The 19570-nt window shown below is 32.5% G+C and overlaps 2 protein-coding genes across 2 annotated transcripts; both read left to right on the forward strand.

Moving 5' to 3' along the window:
- Positions 1 to 283: 283 nt before the first annotated feature.
- LOC18424340 (endochitinase) lies at positions 284 to 6533 on the forward strand. Its single transcript, XM_006828929.4, has 3 exons — positions 284 to 794; positions 914 to 1064; positions 6033 to 6533. The coding sequence occupies exons 1-3, from the start codon at positions 314 to 316 to the stop codon at positions 6403 to 6405; spliced, it is 1005 nt and encodes a 334-aa protein (XP_006828992.1). The 5' UTR covers positions 284 to 313; the 3' UTR covers positions 6406 to 6533.
- An 11275-nt stretch (positions 6534 to 17808) lies between these two features.
- LOC148780391 (protein SMALL AUXIN UP-REGULATED RNA 12-like) lies at positions 17809 to 18162 on the forward strand. Its single transcript, XM_088845991.1, has one exon. The coding sequence runs from the start codon at positions 17809 to 17811 to the stop codon at positions 18160 to 18162; it is 354 nt and encodes a 117-aa protein (XP_088702117.1).
- Positions 18163 to 19570: the final 1408 nt, after the last annotated feature.

Genomic DNA, 19570 nt, shown 5'->3' on the forward strand with positions numbered 1-19570 from the left:
AGGTTTTACGTAATGGAACCAATTATTCCAACAGTTTTTGTTGAACAAACAAACAGCACCTAAACAATATTACAAAATAGTCCCATCTGGGGTCTTACAATAGAGACAAACGGGCTTTTATCCTACTGTCAAATCAAACGGGGCCTAAGGACCTTTTTTTTCTTCTCCATGACTAATAAAGATCGACCAGCCGCCGCCCTCTTCTGTCATTAAAAATCTTCCACATGCCGCGTCTGAGGGGTCTGATCTCTATTTAAGACCTCCATCCTTGCTTTGAAAGAACAAAGTTATTAAGAAAACAGAGAACAAAAAAATGGCTTCATCTCTTGCTTCTCTATCTCTCCTGATTGTTTTCTTAATCGCAGGCGAGCATGGGCTCGGCGTCTTAGGCCAGCAATGCGGCAGAGATAGGGGAGGAGCCGTGTGCGCAGGAGGTCTTTGTTGTAGTAAGTGGGGATTTTGTGGAAGCACTAATGACTACTGTGGTGAAGGTTGCCAGAGCCAGTGCACTGGTGGTGGCGGTGGCGGTGGCGGTGGCGGTGGCGGTGGAGGTGGAGGTGGAGGTGGAGGTGGCGGTGGGGGTGGTGGTGTTGCTTCTCTTATCTCACAATCTCTGTTTGATCAAATGCTTAAGCATAGGAATGATGCTGCGTGCAAAGGAAATGGCTTTTACACTTACAGTGCATTCATCACTGCTGCCAAGTCATTTCCTGCATTCGGAACTACCGGTGATACGGCGACCCAAAAGAGAGAGATCGCAGCTTTTCTTGCTCAGACCTCGAAGGAGACCACTGGTATTCAAATCTCTTCTCCACCTATGTCTCTTTAGCCATATTTTTGTTGCATTTCCTTCACCGTCTGTGTTGTTTGTTCTTCAATTTTAGGGTAAATAAAAGTAATTTTGGATGTGTAGGTGGATGGGCAACAGCACCTGATGGACCTTACGCATGGGGCTATTGCTTTGTGAATGAGCAAGGAGGAAGTGATTACTGTCAACCTAGTGCTCAGTGGCCTTGCGCTGGCGGCAAAAAATATTACGGCCGAGGACCCATACAAATCTCTTGGTAAATCTTTCTCTCAACTTCATCAAACAATTTTACAGCTCACGACTATAATACCTACCTCTTACCATAAATTTAGCTTCCCCTTTCTTTGATCTTTTACATAAATAGATTTTCTCATATTTTAAATGAACAGATTTTGATAATATGATTTGAAAGTTCTTTCGATGAAAATATGATTTGGAAAGTAGGTGTCAAATAATAGTACGGCATTGATCCACGGGTCAATGTAAAGTTTTTACTGTTTGAAAAGGTCGTTCGGAAGCCAGATGTGGTTTTTATAAGGTTGCAACTTTAAGCGATCCAATTAAGACGTACCTACAAATTTTATTTTGGTGCAAACTTTTTTTGAATTATTTGGAAATCTATTTTCATATTTAATTACAAAGTTTTAAACTTTAAAAATGGTTAAAATCAAGTAGAGCTATATGCATATGAAAATCTTGAAAATAGACGGTCAAGATAATATATTGCAATATGCCTTATTTTTTAAATTTAATTTATTTATTTATTTATTTTATATTCGTACATCTGGATGTCGAGATGATCAATTTGAGAGATTTTCAACATTAAAACAACTTTTTTCTGTCTGATTTTTCAGGTGTATTTGTAATTCTACATTTTTAACGTTGCAACCATATATAAACTTCTTCCTTCATACATATAAATGTCACATATTTTCATTTAAGAAATATAAATGTCTCATATTTTCTAGGTCGACCAAGGCATCTTGTAAATTCAAAAAGTATATTCTCATATGGTGTCATGTTAACTCCCTTGTCATTTCTGTCATATATGGCGGGTTGAACGGTGATTGAGTGACAATCTGATCTGCCAAAGTAATTTTGATGGTGGAATTGCCTCTCCATTACCATCGTCATGGATGACGAGGCCCTCCTTAGCGTTTAAATCTGTGTTTCAAAAAATGTAGTATCAGTAAAACCAGGTGGTTCCTATTTTTTTATTTTTCAATCTGATTTTCTTTTTATACACCCGCCCTGGTTTTTTTGAAATGTGATTGACAAATTTTTATGCCAACTAGCACACTCCAAATTTTTATGCCAACTAGCACACTCCACCTTATTCCCCCCATGTGATTATCAATTTTTTATACCAATTGGCACTCCACCTTGTGATTGCCAAATGTGATTGACAAATTTTTTCTCCTTACTACCCCCCAACGTGATTGCCAGCTAAAAAGTCTCAACTTACTCCCCCCACATGATTGCCAGCTTAAAAGAAGTCTCAATTTACACCCCCCACAAGATTGTCAGCTTAAAAAGTCTCAACGTGCTTAAAAAGTCTCAACGTGCAATACGCACGCTTCACATGGCCAAGCAACATTCAACATAACTAGATCGTTGGATTTTTTTATAGTATTCATTTTTCTTACATCGCTTCGATGTGGGATATATCTATGAGTTGAAAAAACGCTGGCAAATATTATTAGCTTGGGATAAATTGCAGGGAGATGGTGTACGCCGCACGACGGTATACGCACGACGGTATACGCCCGTCATGAATAAGAAAGTTGTATGTCCGATTGTGGTAATGAAATTTGATGATAAAAAAAGGAAAAAATTATTAAAAACAATAATTAGGTGCCCATCACCCTATCTTTCACCAAAAAAATTTAAATTTACTAACAAAAAAAACATAAAAACTCTATTAAGCTATTATGTCATGGTATTATTTCATTATATGAGTACTAATTAATTAATTAGTTAATTAGGATTAATTAAAAAATTAGTACTACTTCATAAGATAAAAAAAATAAAAAGTAATACAACAAGCAAAAAAAAATGCCGTACAACATCTTCTTCTTTTGTCAAAAAAAAAAGAAAAAGATAACAAGTATCATATTTTTCTTGTTAAAAAAAAATAAAAGATAACACAATAAGTATTTCTTGTAAAAAAAATAAAAGGTGTTTCTTAATACAACCTAAGAATAAATAGTCTAATTATATTTTTTATTTTTATAACATGATGGTCTATAACATAAATTTAGTAATATTAATTTTAAGATAGGATTCATACAATGAGGCTATTTGTAATCTCTCTCTTTCTATTAACAATCTCTTCCACAAATTTATTTTAGAAACCGAAAAAATTAAAAAAAATTGGCACGTATTCTAATAATTTCTACATTGATAACCAAATCTTTTATTTTATTTATTAATTTTTGTATTGCAAATCATGTTGTGTACTATTTTTCTTACAGTTGTCAATAATACATTTTAAATTAGATGATATTATAAAATATTTTGGATTTGTTATTATTTATATAAAAAAATAATTATAAAATATTGTTGGTATATAATATTATAGTTAGTTAGGTTGTAATAATTTTGGTTTTTTTAGCGGATTAGGGTTTTTCGTCAATTCAAGATTTTAGTGGCCAATTTTTCATCGATTTAGTGAACTCTTTATTGTAGTCCATATATGATTATATATTTAATCCATGATAATTCTATGATTTATTTTGTGTTATGTAAATTTAATGGTCAACGTAAGTTCATACAAGGAAAGAACATCTCAATATTCATAAATTGATGAAAACAATGAAAGTTGTAGCACCCCCATTTCTTATTGAATTCTTAAAAAACAACATTTATAATGAATTTTAATAATTTTTTTGAATTTTTTTAAGGCTTAATCCGAGCGATTCTGCCTGATTCTCGATCTGGATAGCCGATTGACCGATCCGAATCGCTTTTTGGGATGCCCGAATTGTCTATAAACGCTTGGATGGTAGGTCTATCAACACGTCCAAGTCAAACCGACTGAATTGTCGAGTTGACTTGGCTGACCCTCAAACTTTGAAAATGGTATAAAAAGTGGTCCAAAAATCAAATATTTGAAAGTTTTTGGTTTCGACTTTAAAGAACTTGGTTAGGGCTTTTGTAGATAAATGCGTTAGGAACATTTTACGACAAATTTAAATGAATTTTGTGAAAACATGAGAGAGAAATCTAAAAGTATTTAAAAATTGTGCTTGGGCTTGAGTGGTTAGTTATTTGTGATTGGCCCACTATGTTTTAAAAATTCAATTCCTACCATTAAACTATACCCAAAAATAAAAGGAAAAAGTTTATATAAGGATGCAATCTTGTAATGTAGAATTACGGATGCACCTCAAAAATTCATTGGAAAAGGTGGTTTTAATGATTGATCATCTCGACATTGAGATGTATAACCATGGAAAATAAAAAGATTTTAAGTCTCAAAAATAGTGTATTTTACGACATATTATCTACACCGTCCATTTTTAAGATTTTCATATGTTTATATATCTACTTGATTTTAACCATTTTTGAAATTTAAAATTTTATAATTAGATATAAAAATGGATTTTGAAATAATCCTAAGGACATTTTACATCAAAATTGTATACCATGATAAAATTTGATGGTGCACCTTACCTCTACAGCTACGGACGCATCCATATGCCAACTGCACCCAAAACAAAAAAAAGCAATATAGGATTTTCAATTTCAATATAAAACCCTAAAATTTGGAATCTCGATTCCTTCGAGTTTACTTTGTGATTCAACAAATTGTTTTAAGGTTATGCTGGAGGACTCGCGTACCAACGTTTTGAATCCAACTGCAAATCACTTGGTTGAGAAATGAGAGAAAAAAATGACCATATTTTCATGGAAACTCGGCCCAAATGCAATTTTCTATTAAAGGAATGAGTTTTGGAGGATAGATGGTGGTAGCACCCCAGTACCTTGTCACTCTGCTCTGGTTAGTGTTCGAAAAATCAAACTGGCCAGCTTCGATTAACTGATAAATCGGCCTGTAAAACTGGACAAGCTCAGGCCAGTCAGAAAAATGTTAAAAAATCAATACAAAAAATATAAAAAATAAGAAAAATATATTTAAAACATGATTAAACAAAAAACATCCAAATTAACTTGAAAATTAGTGGAAAAAAAGGGTTTAAAAACAAGGTGCGGTTTCTATAGAGCCAAGGCTCTAAACAATCAAAGTAGAGCGCACGTTTAATTAGTATTGAGAAATGTAGTTTCAATACTTGAAATCTTTGTGCTAGCCTTAAAATATATTTTTATCTTTAATTATAAAATTTAAAGGTTAAAAATTGTGTAGATCGAACCAATCCATGAAAACTTGAAAATCTTGAAAATTGACGGTACAAAAATGTATTACAATATGTACTATTTACAAAACTTGACATACATTTTTTTTTTTTTTTTTTCATATCCATGCATCTTGATGTTGAGATGATCAATTTTAGGATATTTGGCTATCAAAATAACCTCTTTTAGTGAAATTTTTTAGGTATGTTCTAATTCGATTGTTTAGAGCCTCTATAAACTTTTTTCTTAAAGAAATTGATCTGTGCATAGGGGTATTTTTTGAAAATTTTCAAAACGATGGAAGAAATGTAAAAATATGTATTCATGGGAAAAACACTTTCCAATCTTTGCCGAACTGATAAAAACATTCACAAACATAATACAAATAAATCCTTTATTTTTTGGGATTTTATATATATTTTTGAATTTTTTAATATACCCGGCTGGATCATCAAATCAGAAACGGCCAATGCTAAGTTTAATCGACCGAGTTTGTGAATAATGGTTGTGGTTTCAAATCTCACGTACACCCCCTACTGATACATTCAAGAAGCTAACTCCTAATCTATTTAGAAAATGGGCTTTCAAATGGGGGGCATATATTCCCCACTCAATTACCCAATCAATAAATAAAGAAAAAAATATGTTATTTGCCAAAGGCCTACATACCAGCTATCTTATATGATGAAAGATGGAGATCATCTAGTGGTATCTACTGTGTCTCTTTTGAGAAGGGACAGTGATTGCAGTTCCTTTTCTGCACGCAAGTTACACTATCAAGTCCCTCACTAGTTTACTTGGTTATTTGCCTTTCATTTCATTCTGGTCATGCGGATACATTCATTTATGAGTGGTATTGTTGGTGCAGGAACTATAACTATGGTCAGGCTGGGAAAGCCATAGGCTTCGACGGCATCAGCAACCCAGACGCCGTGGCCACCGATGCGGTCATCTCATTCAAGACTGCCTTTTGGTTTTGGATGACACCGCAGCCTCCGAAGCCCTCAGCACACGATGTCATCACCGGCCGATGGACACCATCAGCAGCAGACCGCTCAGCTGGTAGGGTCCCGGGCTATGGTGTCATCACCAATATCATCAATGGTGGCTTGGAATGTGGCCATGGAAGTGATGCAAGGGTGATTGATAGAATTGGATTCTACAAGCGCTATTGCGACCTCATGGGTGTTCCCTATGGTGACAACCTTGATTGCTACAACCAAAGGCCCTTTACTAGTTAGAAGGATCAGACCTTTTTATGGCCTTGTGTTTCAAATAAGGAAATAAATTCTGTGGAATTTTATAGTTAGAAATTCCAGACCTTGCCAACAGGCTTATAAATAATAAAAGAGATGATGCCTTTGCATCACATGGTGTGGTAGTTTATATCTTGGTATTAAGATTGAATTAAAGAGTTGGAACAATGAGAAATGGCCTATTAATATTAATAGGAATTAGGCTAATTGATTGAAAGGAAACGTCTAGGTGAGCTATGGCGTATTTATATGGTGGAGCTAAGCTGCAAAATACCATCCGATTAAGAGTTAGATGAAAAGGATAAAGAGCATGATCTGAAGGATATTGGTTGACTGTGTATCCACCATTTTCACATAACTATATCCTGCCAAATACTTTGGTGACAAGAAAAAGAGAATTTTAAATATTAAATATGTGAAAAAACAGGGGAGAAATGGTAAAAACTCGAAAAATAACTTATGTAACTCGGAAAAAATACTAAAACTTAGCAAAAGATGTCACAAATATATAAAGCTATAATATAATTTAATTTTTAGTATCAACAGAATGGTACTCTCTCATGAAATGATTGCAATACATAGAAAAATTCCTCATATAAATTAAATAAGCACAAAACTTGAAGAAATGATGTGAATAGTGGGTACTATGGTCATAGCACTTCCATAGTACCTGGTCATCTTATTTTTCTTTTGGTAATTTAGTGTTAGGAAGCAAACTTGGAATGTAGTGTTCCACTTTACTTGATATTATTGTTAATAAATAGAAAATCATTATTCCCTAAATCACTGTTCCTCGATATTTCAAGGCAATTCCTTCACAAAAAGTTTATATAAGGTCGACACCAACTTAAATTGTAGAATTAAGGTGTACCTCAAAATTCCATCGAAAGGGGTTGTTTTGATGTTGGAAAACTCTCTAATTGATCATCTTGACATCGAGATGTATGGAAGCAATTTTCTAGCAGTCCTGCCACCATTCCGCATTCTAAAATGTAATTTTTGTAATGTTGAACATCTGAAAATTTTAAAATAAATTTTGAAAATCTTCAAAATGGCCATTTGGTTATTTAAAAAATTTATGAGGTATTACTGTAATAATAGATAGAAAATGGGTATGGATATAATGATATAAGATTTACATAATTTTGTAAAAAGATGGATATATAGGTAATTTTCTATATAGATAATTATAAATTGATAAATGAGAGAGTACATGGAAATGTAACATATCAAAAATATTTAATTATGACTCCAATGATTTTTATTACAATATCATAATTATATTTCTAATATTGTGAATATTATATTGATTTTGACTTCAAGAATTCTATTAATAAAAACATAATTTTAAATTAATTTTAATTTTCAATGACTAATAATACTATAGTTATAATGAAAAATTATACTGGTAACAATAACTTTAGTATTTAGTATTAAACTTATGAAATTTATTTAAATAATTGCAGTTGTTATTAAGTATACTTTGTTATAACTTTCTTAAGTAATCAATAATACTGTAGAATTAATTATTGGAATTCAAATTAATGGAATTAAAACTAATTGTGAGCTATGATAAGTTTTTTAATAATTGTCTATATATATATATATATATATATCTTAATAGATATTATGTTTAGATGTAGGAAATTGAATGACTTAAAAACATTCATGGATATCTAATATATCTAATAAATAGGAGATAAAGTTGCTTATTATTAATTATAGGGTGTGGTTTCTATAAGGTTGCAACTTTAAACAATCCAATTAAGGCGCACCTCCAAATTTTATGCTAACATATAATTTTGGTGTAAAAATTTTTTAGGATTATTTGAAAATCTATTTTTATATCTAATTATAAAATTTTAAACTCCATAAATGGGTTAAAATCAAGCAAATCTAAAAACATTTGAAAAGCTTGAAAATTGACGATCTAGATAACGTGTTGCATGATGCACTATTTTTGGAACTTAAAATCTTTTTTTTTTTTCATATTTATTAATCTTGATGTCGAGGTGATCAATTAGAGGGCTTTTCAACACTAAAACAATATTTTTCGATGGATTTTTTAAGTGCATATGTAATTCTACATTTTAAGGTTGCAACCTTATATAAACGTTTTCTTTACTACATTTTAAGGTTGCAACCTTATATAAACATTTTTCTTAAAGAAAACGTTTATATAGAGTTGAGGCTCTAAACAATCAAATAAGAGCGTACCTTAAAAATTTCACTAGAAGACGTTGTTTTGATACTCAAATATCCTCAAATCAATCATCTCGAAATCAAGATGCATATACATGATAAAAAATTGGATTTCCAGTTTTGGCAATAGTGCATCTTGTAATACATTTTGGACCGTCAATTTTTAAGATTTTCAAGTTTTCATAGATCTGCTTCATCAACACTATTTTTGAAGATTTATGTTTTATAATTAGAGATGAAAATATAATTTAATACTATCACAAAGATTTTCAATGTTAAAACCACATTTCTTGACACTATTTAAAGGTGGGCTCCACTTTGATTGTTCAAAGCCTCGGCTCTATGCAAACCACACCATTGTTTTAGTTATAATAGTTTTTTATTACGGAAGATGTAGGAAATAAATGAGTACCCGTTTACATGAAGAAGGAACAAATTGCGCTTGCCAACCAAGCGTCCCCAAGCATAAATTTGACTACACTTTCCGATTGATACGTTTGATGATTGAAATTGGAAAGGGACAGATACAATACTTCGCCACTTGCTAGGCAGAAAATATGCATCACTCTATACAAGATCGATTGTCCTTACATGGAATCTACATGTTCCTATACCAAATACAAAGTAGGTGTTGTGCCCCATGTAGATTCATTTCTCGGCCAACTTTTATTTGTTTGAAGTCATCGAAAAGGCTTTCAGAGCTTACAACGTTACTTTCAATGCCCGAGTCTACCTACCATCATTTGATGTCATCGCTGCAAGCAAGCACTCCGTCATTACACAAATGACTTCATACCTCTTACTCTTATTTTTGCTATACTTCCAATTTTGCAGGTTTCGATTTAGTGAGTCCCGATTTTTTAAGTACCTAGCTAACCACATACGAAGCATTTTTGTAGCCTTTGTTTAATCTCTTAGTTATGAGACTGTGTTCCTATATTTTTGAAACGATTATTCGTCGTATCAAAGTTTCCCTAACATTTTTTATTGATAAGCTTGGGTTGGTTAGATTGAGGAGGACCCTGCGTAAGCATGAACTCACTCTTTTTATCCTTGTTCATGTGTTCTTGTACTAAGCCTAGACACATGGGTAGGTCCCCTAAAGTAAAGGATTTGGCTTTTAACCTGACTGTTAGGTTACCATCCTCCATGAAAGTGGAAGGCCATTTAAAATGGTGAAAACCTTTATAAGGTCGAGAACCTCATTCCTTACAATGGCCTGGTCCTAAGCCATAACAAGCATTTTATTTACATGGTCCACTGCATTGTCTCTATCCTTCAATTTAAAGGAGTTGTATTTCTCTAAGAGCAATTTGAGGTAAGTCTCTAATGTTGCATCATATTTTGTCTTTATTGCCTTTAGTTTTCTCAGATGTATCATAACATTCAAATACCATAATAAGAACATCTTGCATAAATATTAGCATCGACTTAGCTATGAGGTCATCACCTAGTAATTTTTCTAATTTGTTATTTTCTTCTTTAATGCCTTGGTCATTACTTTGTTCTAATTTGTTCTTTTCTTCTTTAATGCCTTTGTCATTAATGATTGATAGGTCATCTTTTGATACATATAAAATTCTATCTTGGATGGAGATATATTACATCTTCATGTTCCATACAGTGAAGTTGGTCCAAATTTAATTTTTTTATTTTAGAGAGTTTTTCCATTACAATTCTGCTAGCTATAGTACTTGTTGAGTTATGTATGAGCAGCCTAAATAGTTTCTAAATTCTTAAATAAAACTAATCTAGAAGCCAACAAAAATTACACAATATGTTGTTTATACAAAAAAGAGATTTTGCCACAAATTGCAATCACTTAGCAATAAATTCTAAATTCTAATTATCAAGAGATTCTTTAAAAAAAAAAAAAAAGTTTATCTAGCATCAACCAAAACATTTGATCTTTTAAGTAATCCAAAACCATCAAAATCTTTACCCTTACAGCTCAAATGGCTGAAACTTAATTTGCAATCAACTTCAAATTTCAACCTATGCCTTTAAATGGTTGAATTAGAAAAAAAAAAATCTATTTTAAACGGTTACTAAAGCTAATCCATGTATTACTATTATTTTTAAATGCATGCAAAAGAGGAAATTTAGAATTAAGAAAAAGAATCTTATGAATTACGCCCACCATATATACCAAAAATCAAATATAAAGAGAGCTACATACAAATACGTCATGTGCATTCATACTGGACACATTATTTTGTGACAGTTACAAGTAGGCAGTAAGGGAATAAGCAATTTTAGGGATTCTATGCAATGAGACTATTTATTTTTAATACAAGGTGGTCATAATTAGTTACAACTATCTGATATGAAATTTGATAATTAAATGTGTCACAAAGTTCGAGAATTTTTTAAAAAAATTTTGAGTTTGGTCAATGGATTAATTGCAGCCACTCAACTTCGCATCCAATGGTTAAGATTAATGTGACCACCTTATACCAAAGTAAATGATTTCATTCTAGAATTTCTCTTTATTTATCTAAAAAGGCTCCAAAGCCACACATACGGTTAAAGGTAGTAATAGAATACTTCTAACTACAAACTAGGTTTAGCATGATGTCTCTCCTATTAAAACAGACGGAAAAAAAAAAAATCCACTTTGACTTGCTCACAAATCTTTTATGGTTCAATACAGTAAAAAAAAAAAAAAAATTGATTCTATAGAACCCTCCTCCACTCATGTGTGTTGGACCTCAAAAGATCACTATTAAATTTAGTACGGATCTATAGAAAAGTAAAGTCCCACACCCATTTGATAACTTTTTTAGAGATCCATACTAATTTTAATGGTGATCTTTGGGTCCTGCATACATTGGTGGGGGAAAGTCTTAGAGGACTATTACTATAAAAAAAAAATAATAATAAATAAATAAATAAAAGAGGAGTTATTCAAAGAAGGAGAAAAAAAAATGGCCCCAGCTCTTTTTTTTTTTTTTTAGAGAGAGAGAGGAGATACGGCGGACTGGGCCTTACGAAAGATCAAAGTGAAAATTTGGCAATTCGGAGAGAAGTCGACTTATCTGGATCCGACTGTGTCCTCCATGAATCGCCGATTCTACAGTAGCCAATTGGTATAGTGGAATCACTGTCACATGTCTTCAAGAATTTTAATCCATTTTCAGGGCCTTTTGCCGAGAATTACTGCTCTAAAATGATGACAAATTGCTTATATAACCATTATTCTATCAATTTTGAAAAACAACATCAGATTTATTGACCAAAATTAGGGGTTTGTTGAAGCTTTAGTAGAAATCCACCATTCTATCGATTTTAGCTTTGATTTATCATCAAATTCCCTGAAATTTAGTTTTATTGGAGATAATTAAAACCTACACAATCTTTATTGCTAATTTGTTCCAAAAATTTCCCATCGATTTGCTTACAAATCCTAGAAATCAAAAAGCTCATGAACTTTTTAACGGTCAACAAAAATCGAACAAATCAACGAGTATTCCGGTTGATTTGGTTCAAATTTCAATAGGCGTTAGCTTTGATATAGATTTGGTTTCATTTGCATTTTGTACTTTTTTTTCTACAACTTGTTTTCCATGAAGGTAGCACAAATTAGCGTTTCCGCCATTTCAAATTGTTCCACCTCAAATTTAAATCAAATTTATTGCAACTCGAATCAAAATGATCGTATTAAATTTGTTTTGCATATTACAGATCCAGTATAATGTATAGAAATCAGAAATAGATGGATTTTGGATCAAAATATGGACATGGCTTTTGGGATTTTGAGAACTCATTTTTTCAAAATTAGTAAAAATAAATTAAGAAAAAATAATATATATATCCATTATATTTAGCATTATTACGAAATTACTGCAAAGTTTCAGTTATTACATGTATACTCATTTTTTCAGCTTCATAACATTAAAACAAAAAAAAAAAATACAAAAAATCCAAACATTTATTACTTCTCAGTTTTTCAAAATTTATTATTTTTTAGTTTTTCAAAAACCGAAAAAATTAATTTCTCAATTTTTCAAAAACCAAAAACACGACATTTGTGGCATTTCAAAAACCCAAAATTTGTCTCTTTTCAGTAAATTTTCTAGTAAGTTCCTGACATATGAAAGATAGTTTCTGGTTTTTGAAAAACCGAAAATATCCAATTTTCGATCTTTTAAAAACTGAAAACACGACATTTTTGTTTTTCAAAAACGTAAAATTTGTCTCTTCCAGTGAGCTACTAGAAAATAAAAGATAGCTTTTCGTTTTAAAAAAAACAAAAAAACAATTTTTTGGTTTTTGAAAAACTGAAAACTATAATTTTGAATTTTCATAATCCAAAAATTTATTATTTCAGCTTTTCAAAAATCGAAAATGCTAATTTTCCAGTTTTTTAAAAACCAAAAAGTGAAGTTCCGCCTGTTTTTTTTTTAAAATATTATGCGGTTGAAAAATAGGTATACATGTAATAACGGAAACTTTGCGGTAATTCCTTAATAGTGTTAAATATAACGGATATGTTTGTGTGTGTGTGTTATTTTTTCAAAAAATAATAATTTTCTGAAGAAATAAAGGCTTTTGATGCATTTAGGCTATTGAGTCATATGGTGGGATATTCAATTTATTTATTTTTCTAATTTTATGTAATTTTTCTAGTGAAAAACCGCTTTTTTAAGATATTTTTTGAAATTTCATAACATTGATATTTATGAGGGGTTCTACTTTATTTTTATAATTTGGTAGTGTTTTTAATAGTTTTTCTTTCATGTTTGATGCAAAATTATAATATTATATTATATTATATATTAATAAGCAAATCTCGTATTTTATTTATTAATTTTTTTATATTATAATTTTTCATAATGTATTATTTTTATTATAGTTATAGTTAAGATTTTTTAAAATTAGATGGTTGTAAATTATATACTAGTAATTTCAATTTCAGAGAACAATATTATAGTTGGTTATATTGTGATAATTTTAGATGAGTAGAGAGAATTAACCATGTTTTGATAAAATTACCATTTCAGTTGAGTGAGAATAGGTATCCGTCATTTAAGTTGAGAGAGAAATCATTGCTTACCTTGCTAAACATAGAATGTAGTAAATTGTGTCATCTTTATGTTTGTCGAGACAGTGAGAGCTGCTCTCTTACATTGTAATTGAGACTTGAGAGGGGGAGAATGGCATCTATCATTTTGGTCGAAAAAGAAACCACTGCATAACACATTACGCACCACCCCCAATTTTTGCAAAATAATGGAACTACATAATTCATCACCTCTATTTGTTTCTTTAAAATTCAAAAAACGCTATTTTTGCATCACCTCTATTTTTTTAAAAAAAACTCAAAAAACACTATTTTTAAGGATTGGTAGTTATTTTTTCAATTTTTTTGTGGCCAAAATTGGCCAGTTCTCCAATCCAGATACAGTTTTTAAGACAACCGATCCAGATCACCAATCCATTTTTCTAAACCTTGGGAAAGAAAAAAGGGAAAGCACCCCTTTAATAGTTAAAAGAGCAAAACGGGTAAAGGTGTTGGGTATTACAACCCGATGTGTATCTAACGGAAGCACGCTTATTGTAAATTCAAAAAACATCACATATGAACGTCAAGAAAAGAAGAAATTGGTTCTCATACCAGCTAAAGCAAAATATTTGAAATGCGGATACTGCCACAATCCCATATCTGTAAGCGGGATGTGCGGTGAGGCTTGTGATCGTCCAACCCGAATTTTGTTTGAAGAGTCCTTTTTAGAGAGTCCAACATTTTTTTTCTCAATATGTATTGGGAAACCAACCTCCTAGATATCAGGAATGAGCTTTTCCTCATCTCAAATGGCGGTTTCAAGACCCTTTAAAAAAATGATTATTTATTAATATATTATATTTAGAAAAAAAAATTAACAAAAGATAAGTATAAAAAACAAATAATAAGATTCTTTTAATGAAAATAAAATGGTATCATGAGGCCCTATGGCCACACATGGAAACAAAGTATGCTAGTGATGATGAAAACTTCAAAATAGCCATGCATTATTTCCATAAACTCTAAGAAGTTTTTGACGTGTAATAGGGGCCAATCGTTGCTAGGGCATGGAAAAATGGGAAGCAAAAAATAGGGCTTATGCTGAAAATTGCTTGTCGGTGGAGATCCATTGGCGTCAGAGGCGAGCAGGGGGCCTTCACCAACCTAAAGAACATGGTGAGCCTCGCCACTCACCATCCAGAACTACCCAATAAAGCAAATTTTTCTACCCATTCCATTTTTAGTAAATTTTTCCCCAAATATTTTGTTTTATATCCAACCAATGTTTTCTATTTTGGGACTCCAAACATAGATGGAAATACCATATACATCCTATTTTATTTTGTCAACGACCACCTTATTCCCCTGAGGGCCGGCCTAGGCCTGGCCTTATAAGGGTGGGCCAGACCGATGGCCGACTAAAATTGAAAAAAACAAAGCATAAAACCTAAAGAAATGGGGAACAGGTTGCCCTGGCCCTAGTCCTTGGGTTATATTTTGTGGCTCAAGCTCTAATTTTTTTAAGTTGTCAAACTGGCCATGTCATACCACTCGGACCATTACCACCCCTAGTCACAAATTTCCATTTTTTTGTATGGATTGCCTTAACAACCTGTATACTAAATTAGTGTTTTTAAAATTGCTGGCTTAGAGCCAATGGGGTACTGGTATGGGTCCAAGACCCCCGGGTTCTATCCGTTCTTGGTTCCCACTGTTTGGTATTTAAAAAATATATAAAAAGACTATCCACTTTGCTAGGGAAGGGTATCTGAAAAGACTATCCATTCACTTTTTAGTGCTAGTACAAAGAGGTTATAATCCCCCTTATGCATCATATTTTAAAGGGTGACATTTGTATAAGGTGGTCACCTTATACTATACAAGTAAGGTGCACTTATAAATTTATCAAAAGATGTAGTTCTAGTATCAGCGATCGTTTGAAAATCAATGTTCAATATTATTTGTGAAATTTAAAGTTTCAAAAATAGCATATATCAAGCAAATTTACAAATACTTGAAAATCTTGAAATAGACAATCAAGATAACTTATTACAAGAGGAAATATTTTTATCACAATTTTTTTTAATACTTGTACATCTCGAGGTCAAGATGAATAATTGGAAGGTTTTCCAATGTCAAAATAATCTTTTCTACTAGGTTTTTGAGGCGCACCTTACTTCTACAGTATAAGGTTGCAACTTTGTAGAAACATTTTTCCTATTTTAAATCAGGTGGTTGTAAGTGTGTGTCATTATTTTGATTTAAATTTTTTTGTTTTAAAAAAAAATTCTCTATTTTCTCTAAACATTCAAAACCATTCAATTTGACATCTAATGGCTATGACTGATTATGACCCCCATGTAACGAGGGTAAATAGTCTCATAATATACAATTCCATATTGTATTTTATTAAAAAATATAAACAATTTTTTTTTCAAGGAGCTTGCCAGCCAGGTTGCAAACTAGATTGGTTCGATCCGCCTTGTTTTAAAATACTCCTCCTATTCAATAAATTATAAGGAAAATTACAAAAAACCCTCAAGACCATACTTTCTATGCAACTTACCCCAACCAAACCTTTTCTCTCACTTTTTTCCCTAAAACAAATTTCTATGAAAATAGCCCCAAAAGACAAAATTTATTTATTTTAGACGGAAATACCATTCCCGTACACAAAAATCACTTTGGGCCGCATTTACACAGTGCAGGAGCCTATTTTGGTGGTATTGAGGAGACCGCATTTAAACAGTGCCGGAGCCTATTTTGGTGGGATAGAGGAGAGAGAGCGTGGGTAAAGTAAAAGTAAGGAAGAGTAGTTTAGATATTTTGGTGGTATAGAGGAGACCGCATTTAAACAGTGCCGGAGCCTATTTTGGTGGGATAGAGGAGAGAGAGCGTGGGTAAAGTAAAAGTAAGGAAGAGTAGTTTAGATATTTTTTTTATTAAGTGCCGGAGGCTATTTTAGTGGGATAGAGGAGAGAGACATGGGTAAAGTAAAAAATAAGTAAGAGTAGTTTAGATATTTTTTTATTTTTTTTGGTTAGGGGTATTTGCATAGGGAGTGCATTTTGGAAAAAAAAAGAGAGAGAAAAGTTAGATTGGTGTAAGTTGTATAAAAAGTGTAATGTTGAGGTTTGTTTGTTTGTTTTTTTTTTTATACACTTACAAACCACACACGCTTGTCGTTGTAGTTTATTTTGGGAAATTACATTTCATCACTTCCAAACACTCCCAACCCCGAAGCAACATGTATTCCCGAGGGTTGCAGAGGAGTCTTCAAGTCCCAATTACCCAAACATCTCTCACACTAAAAATTAATGAAAATTTCATAAAATAAAACGAAGAAACATAAGAAAAATCATGGTAGAAAACCACGGCAACCTGCCTTGGGTAATGCGAAGCGGTCCGCAAGTATTGCTCAGGCTAAAAAGTGTTAAACAATTACAAAAAAATAAATCATTCAGCCACATATACAATGAGACCGTTTATCGTTGATATAAAGAGGTCACAATTACTTACAACCAACTAATATGAAATTTGATAGCTTAATAGTGTCATAAAGTTCGAAAAAATTCCTTTTGAACTTTGAGCTTGACCAATGAAATAAATACAGCCACCCAATTTCACATTCAATGATCAAGATTAATTATAACCACTTTGTACCAAAGGTAAATGATCTCATTATATATTTTTTTATTCACAAAATACTTTTCAATCTGTGTCTAATTGATAGACATAAAAATATACATTACAAATAAATTTCTTAATTTTTATTTTTATATCCGAAACTTGACCCGGGGCCGAGCAAACCACGCTGGTCTGGGTTGACCCGCCCGTTTTTGAGAAAGAAATATCCATGTCGCTATATGTCCTCTCTCCTCACAGGACGCACTGCCTAGTGAGGACAATGTCTAGAATGTTGGAGATTGAACAGGAAAGAGGTGGTAACTCAATAGCATGTCTCTCTCTCTCAAACCTCCTGCTAACATCAAATCGTTAGGCATTCAAAGTCCTCCTCAGGCCACTGTATTTCCACGTGAAACTCACATGCCTATGTCTATTTCTCTCTCTCTCTCTCCTGCACTAAATGCACATATATAAGAACAAGAATAGCAGCAAGACATCTTATGTGCCAGAGCTAGTATTTGTCTACCCCATTCATATCTTCATCAAGTTGGATCATGGCCATGAACCCCATGAAGGTGGCTAGAGCTTGGAGAGAGAGAAAAATGGTCGCAAAGGGCCATCTCGCGATTTACGCAGGCAAGGATGGGAGCCGGTTCGTGGTTCCCTTGGCCTTCCTTGCTCACCGTTTCTTCGCACTCCTACTTCGAATGGCCGAGGAAGAGTTCGGGTACACCCAACAAGGAGGGCTCACCATACCTTGTGAGGGTTCTCTCTTATACTCGGTGATCGTGCTTGTCGGCGATCACCTGCACAATGGCACTGTGTCATCTACATCTGCACCATGCTTCCTTCATTGCTCTTCTTCCTGTTGCCATTTCACAACACATTTGGAGCTTAAACTCATATGAATTGCACCCATATGAATAGAGGAGTCCCCTCTTTACTACTGGGTTTCTATTAAGTAATGCTTTTGTGGTCCTAATTTTCAGTTCTCTCGTTATTTGTCATTTGAGTTGGTCTTTTGTCTTATGGAGAGTTGTAATTGTTGTTTTGCTTTCCCTATACAATTGTAAATTGTGTTGAGTCCACCTTCTGCTGGAACTATCAATCATTTGCATTCTATGAATTTTGGTGCGCTATTTTCGTGCTCCAAAGAGAACTAATTTTTATACAAACAAAACTCGAACATCACAAACAATACGTAGTCCATGAAATATATTGGTTTACAACAACAAGAGCCCAATGTTGCAGTAGACAAAACATAAAATATGTCCATGGGCCAAGGTGGGAAATTTCATGGTTTTGCCGGAAATTTAGTAGGTGGCCCCACCACTTGAGAAAAATAGGAATTGTGCTTGGTCTTGGGTGGGCAGCTATCAACGTACTAATGTAAAATTGGACTCCTAACCCTAATATGTATATATATATATATATATATATAATTTACTTACGAACTTTAAAATTTTAGGTAAAATACAAAATGCTCCACTTATATGTAAAAATTACCAAAAAGTTGGCAACCCACTTGTTTTATTTTTTTTTCAAAACTGCCCCTCAGTCAACCTGAATTTTGATTTTTTTTTTTTGTTAGTAGGGTAGTGCCTTAAAGCTTGGGGCACGGCCCTAGTAACGAAAAAACTAAAAAAAAAAGGAAAATCAAAATTCATGTTGACCAAGAGGCAATTTTGAAAAAAAATAGAAAAGGTGGGTTGACCGACCTTCTTTGTAATTTTCACATATAAATAGATAATTTTGTATTTTACTTAAAATTTTAGGATTCATATGTAAATCACTTAGAAAAAAAAAAACAAAGAACAAGAAGTTTAGGGCCCTTGATAAAAGATTTTGAGTCCGAGAAATAATGTATCTTGCGACACATTATATGGACCGTCTATTTACAAGATTTTTATGAGTTTATAGATCTACTTAATTTGAACTATTTTTAAAATTTAAAGTTTTATAATTAGAGATGAAAATAGATTTTCAAGTCATTCTAAGAATTTTTTATACCAAAATTATATTTTTGATAAAATTTAGAGGTGTGTCTTAAATTCGATTCCCGAATGCTACAATTTCGATGTGGCATAGGTGAGGAGCCCGACTTAAACAATTGAAGTAAGGTGCACCTCTAAATCATGCTGAAAGATGTATTTTCAGTATTGAAAATATTTATCATGGCTTGAAATCTATCTTTACTGCTAATTATAAAATTTAATGCTCTAAAGATTTGCAAATAAAAAAGTTCTCTAAATACTTGAAAATCTAGAAAATAGATGGCCTACATAATTCTGTACAACATGCACTATTTCGAAGACT

This window comes from Amborella trichopoda, chromosome 9 (genome assembly GCF_054954075.1).
Source record: "Amborella trichopoda isolate Santa Cruz 75 chromosome 9, AtrichopodaSantaCruz75HAP2 v2.0, whole genome shotgun sequence".
NCBI classification, from domain to species: domain Eukaryota; kingdom Viridiplantae; phylum Streptophyta; class Magnoliopsida; order Amborellales; family Amborellaceae; genus Amborella; species Amborella trichopoda.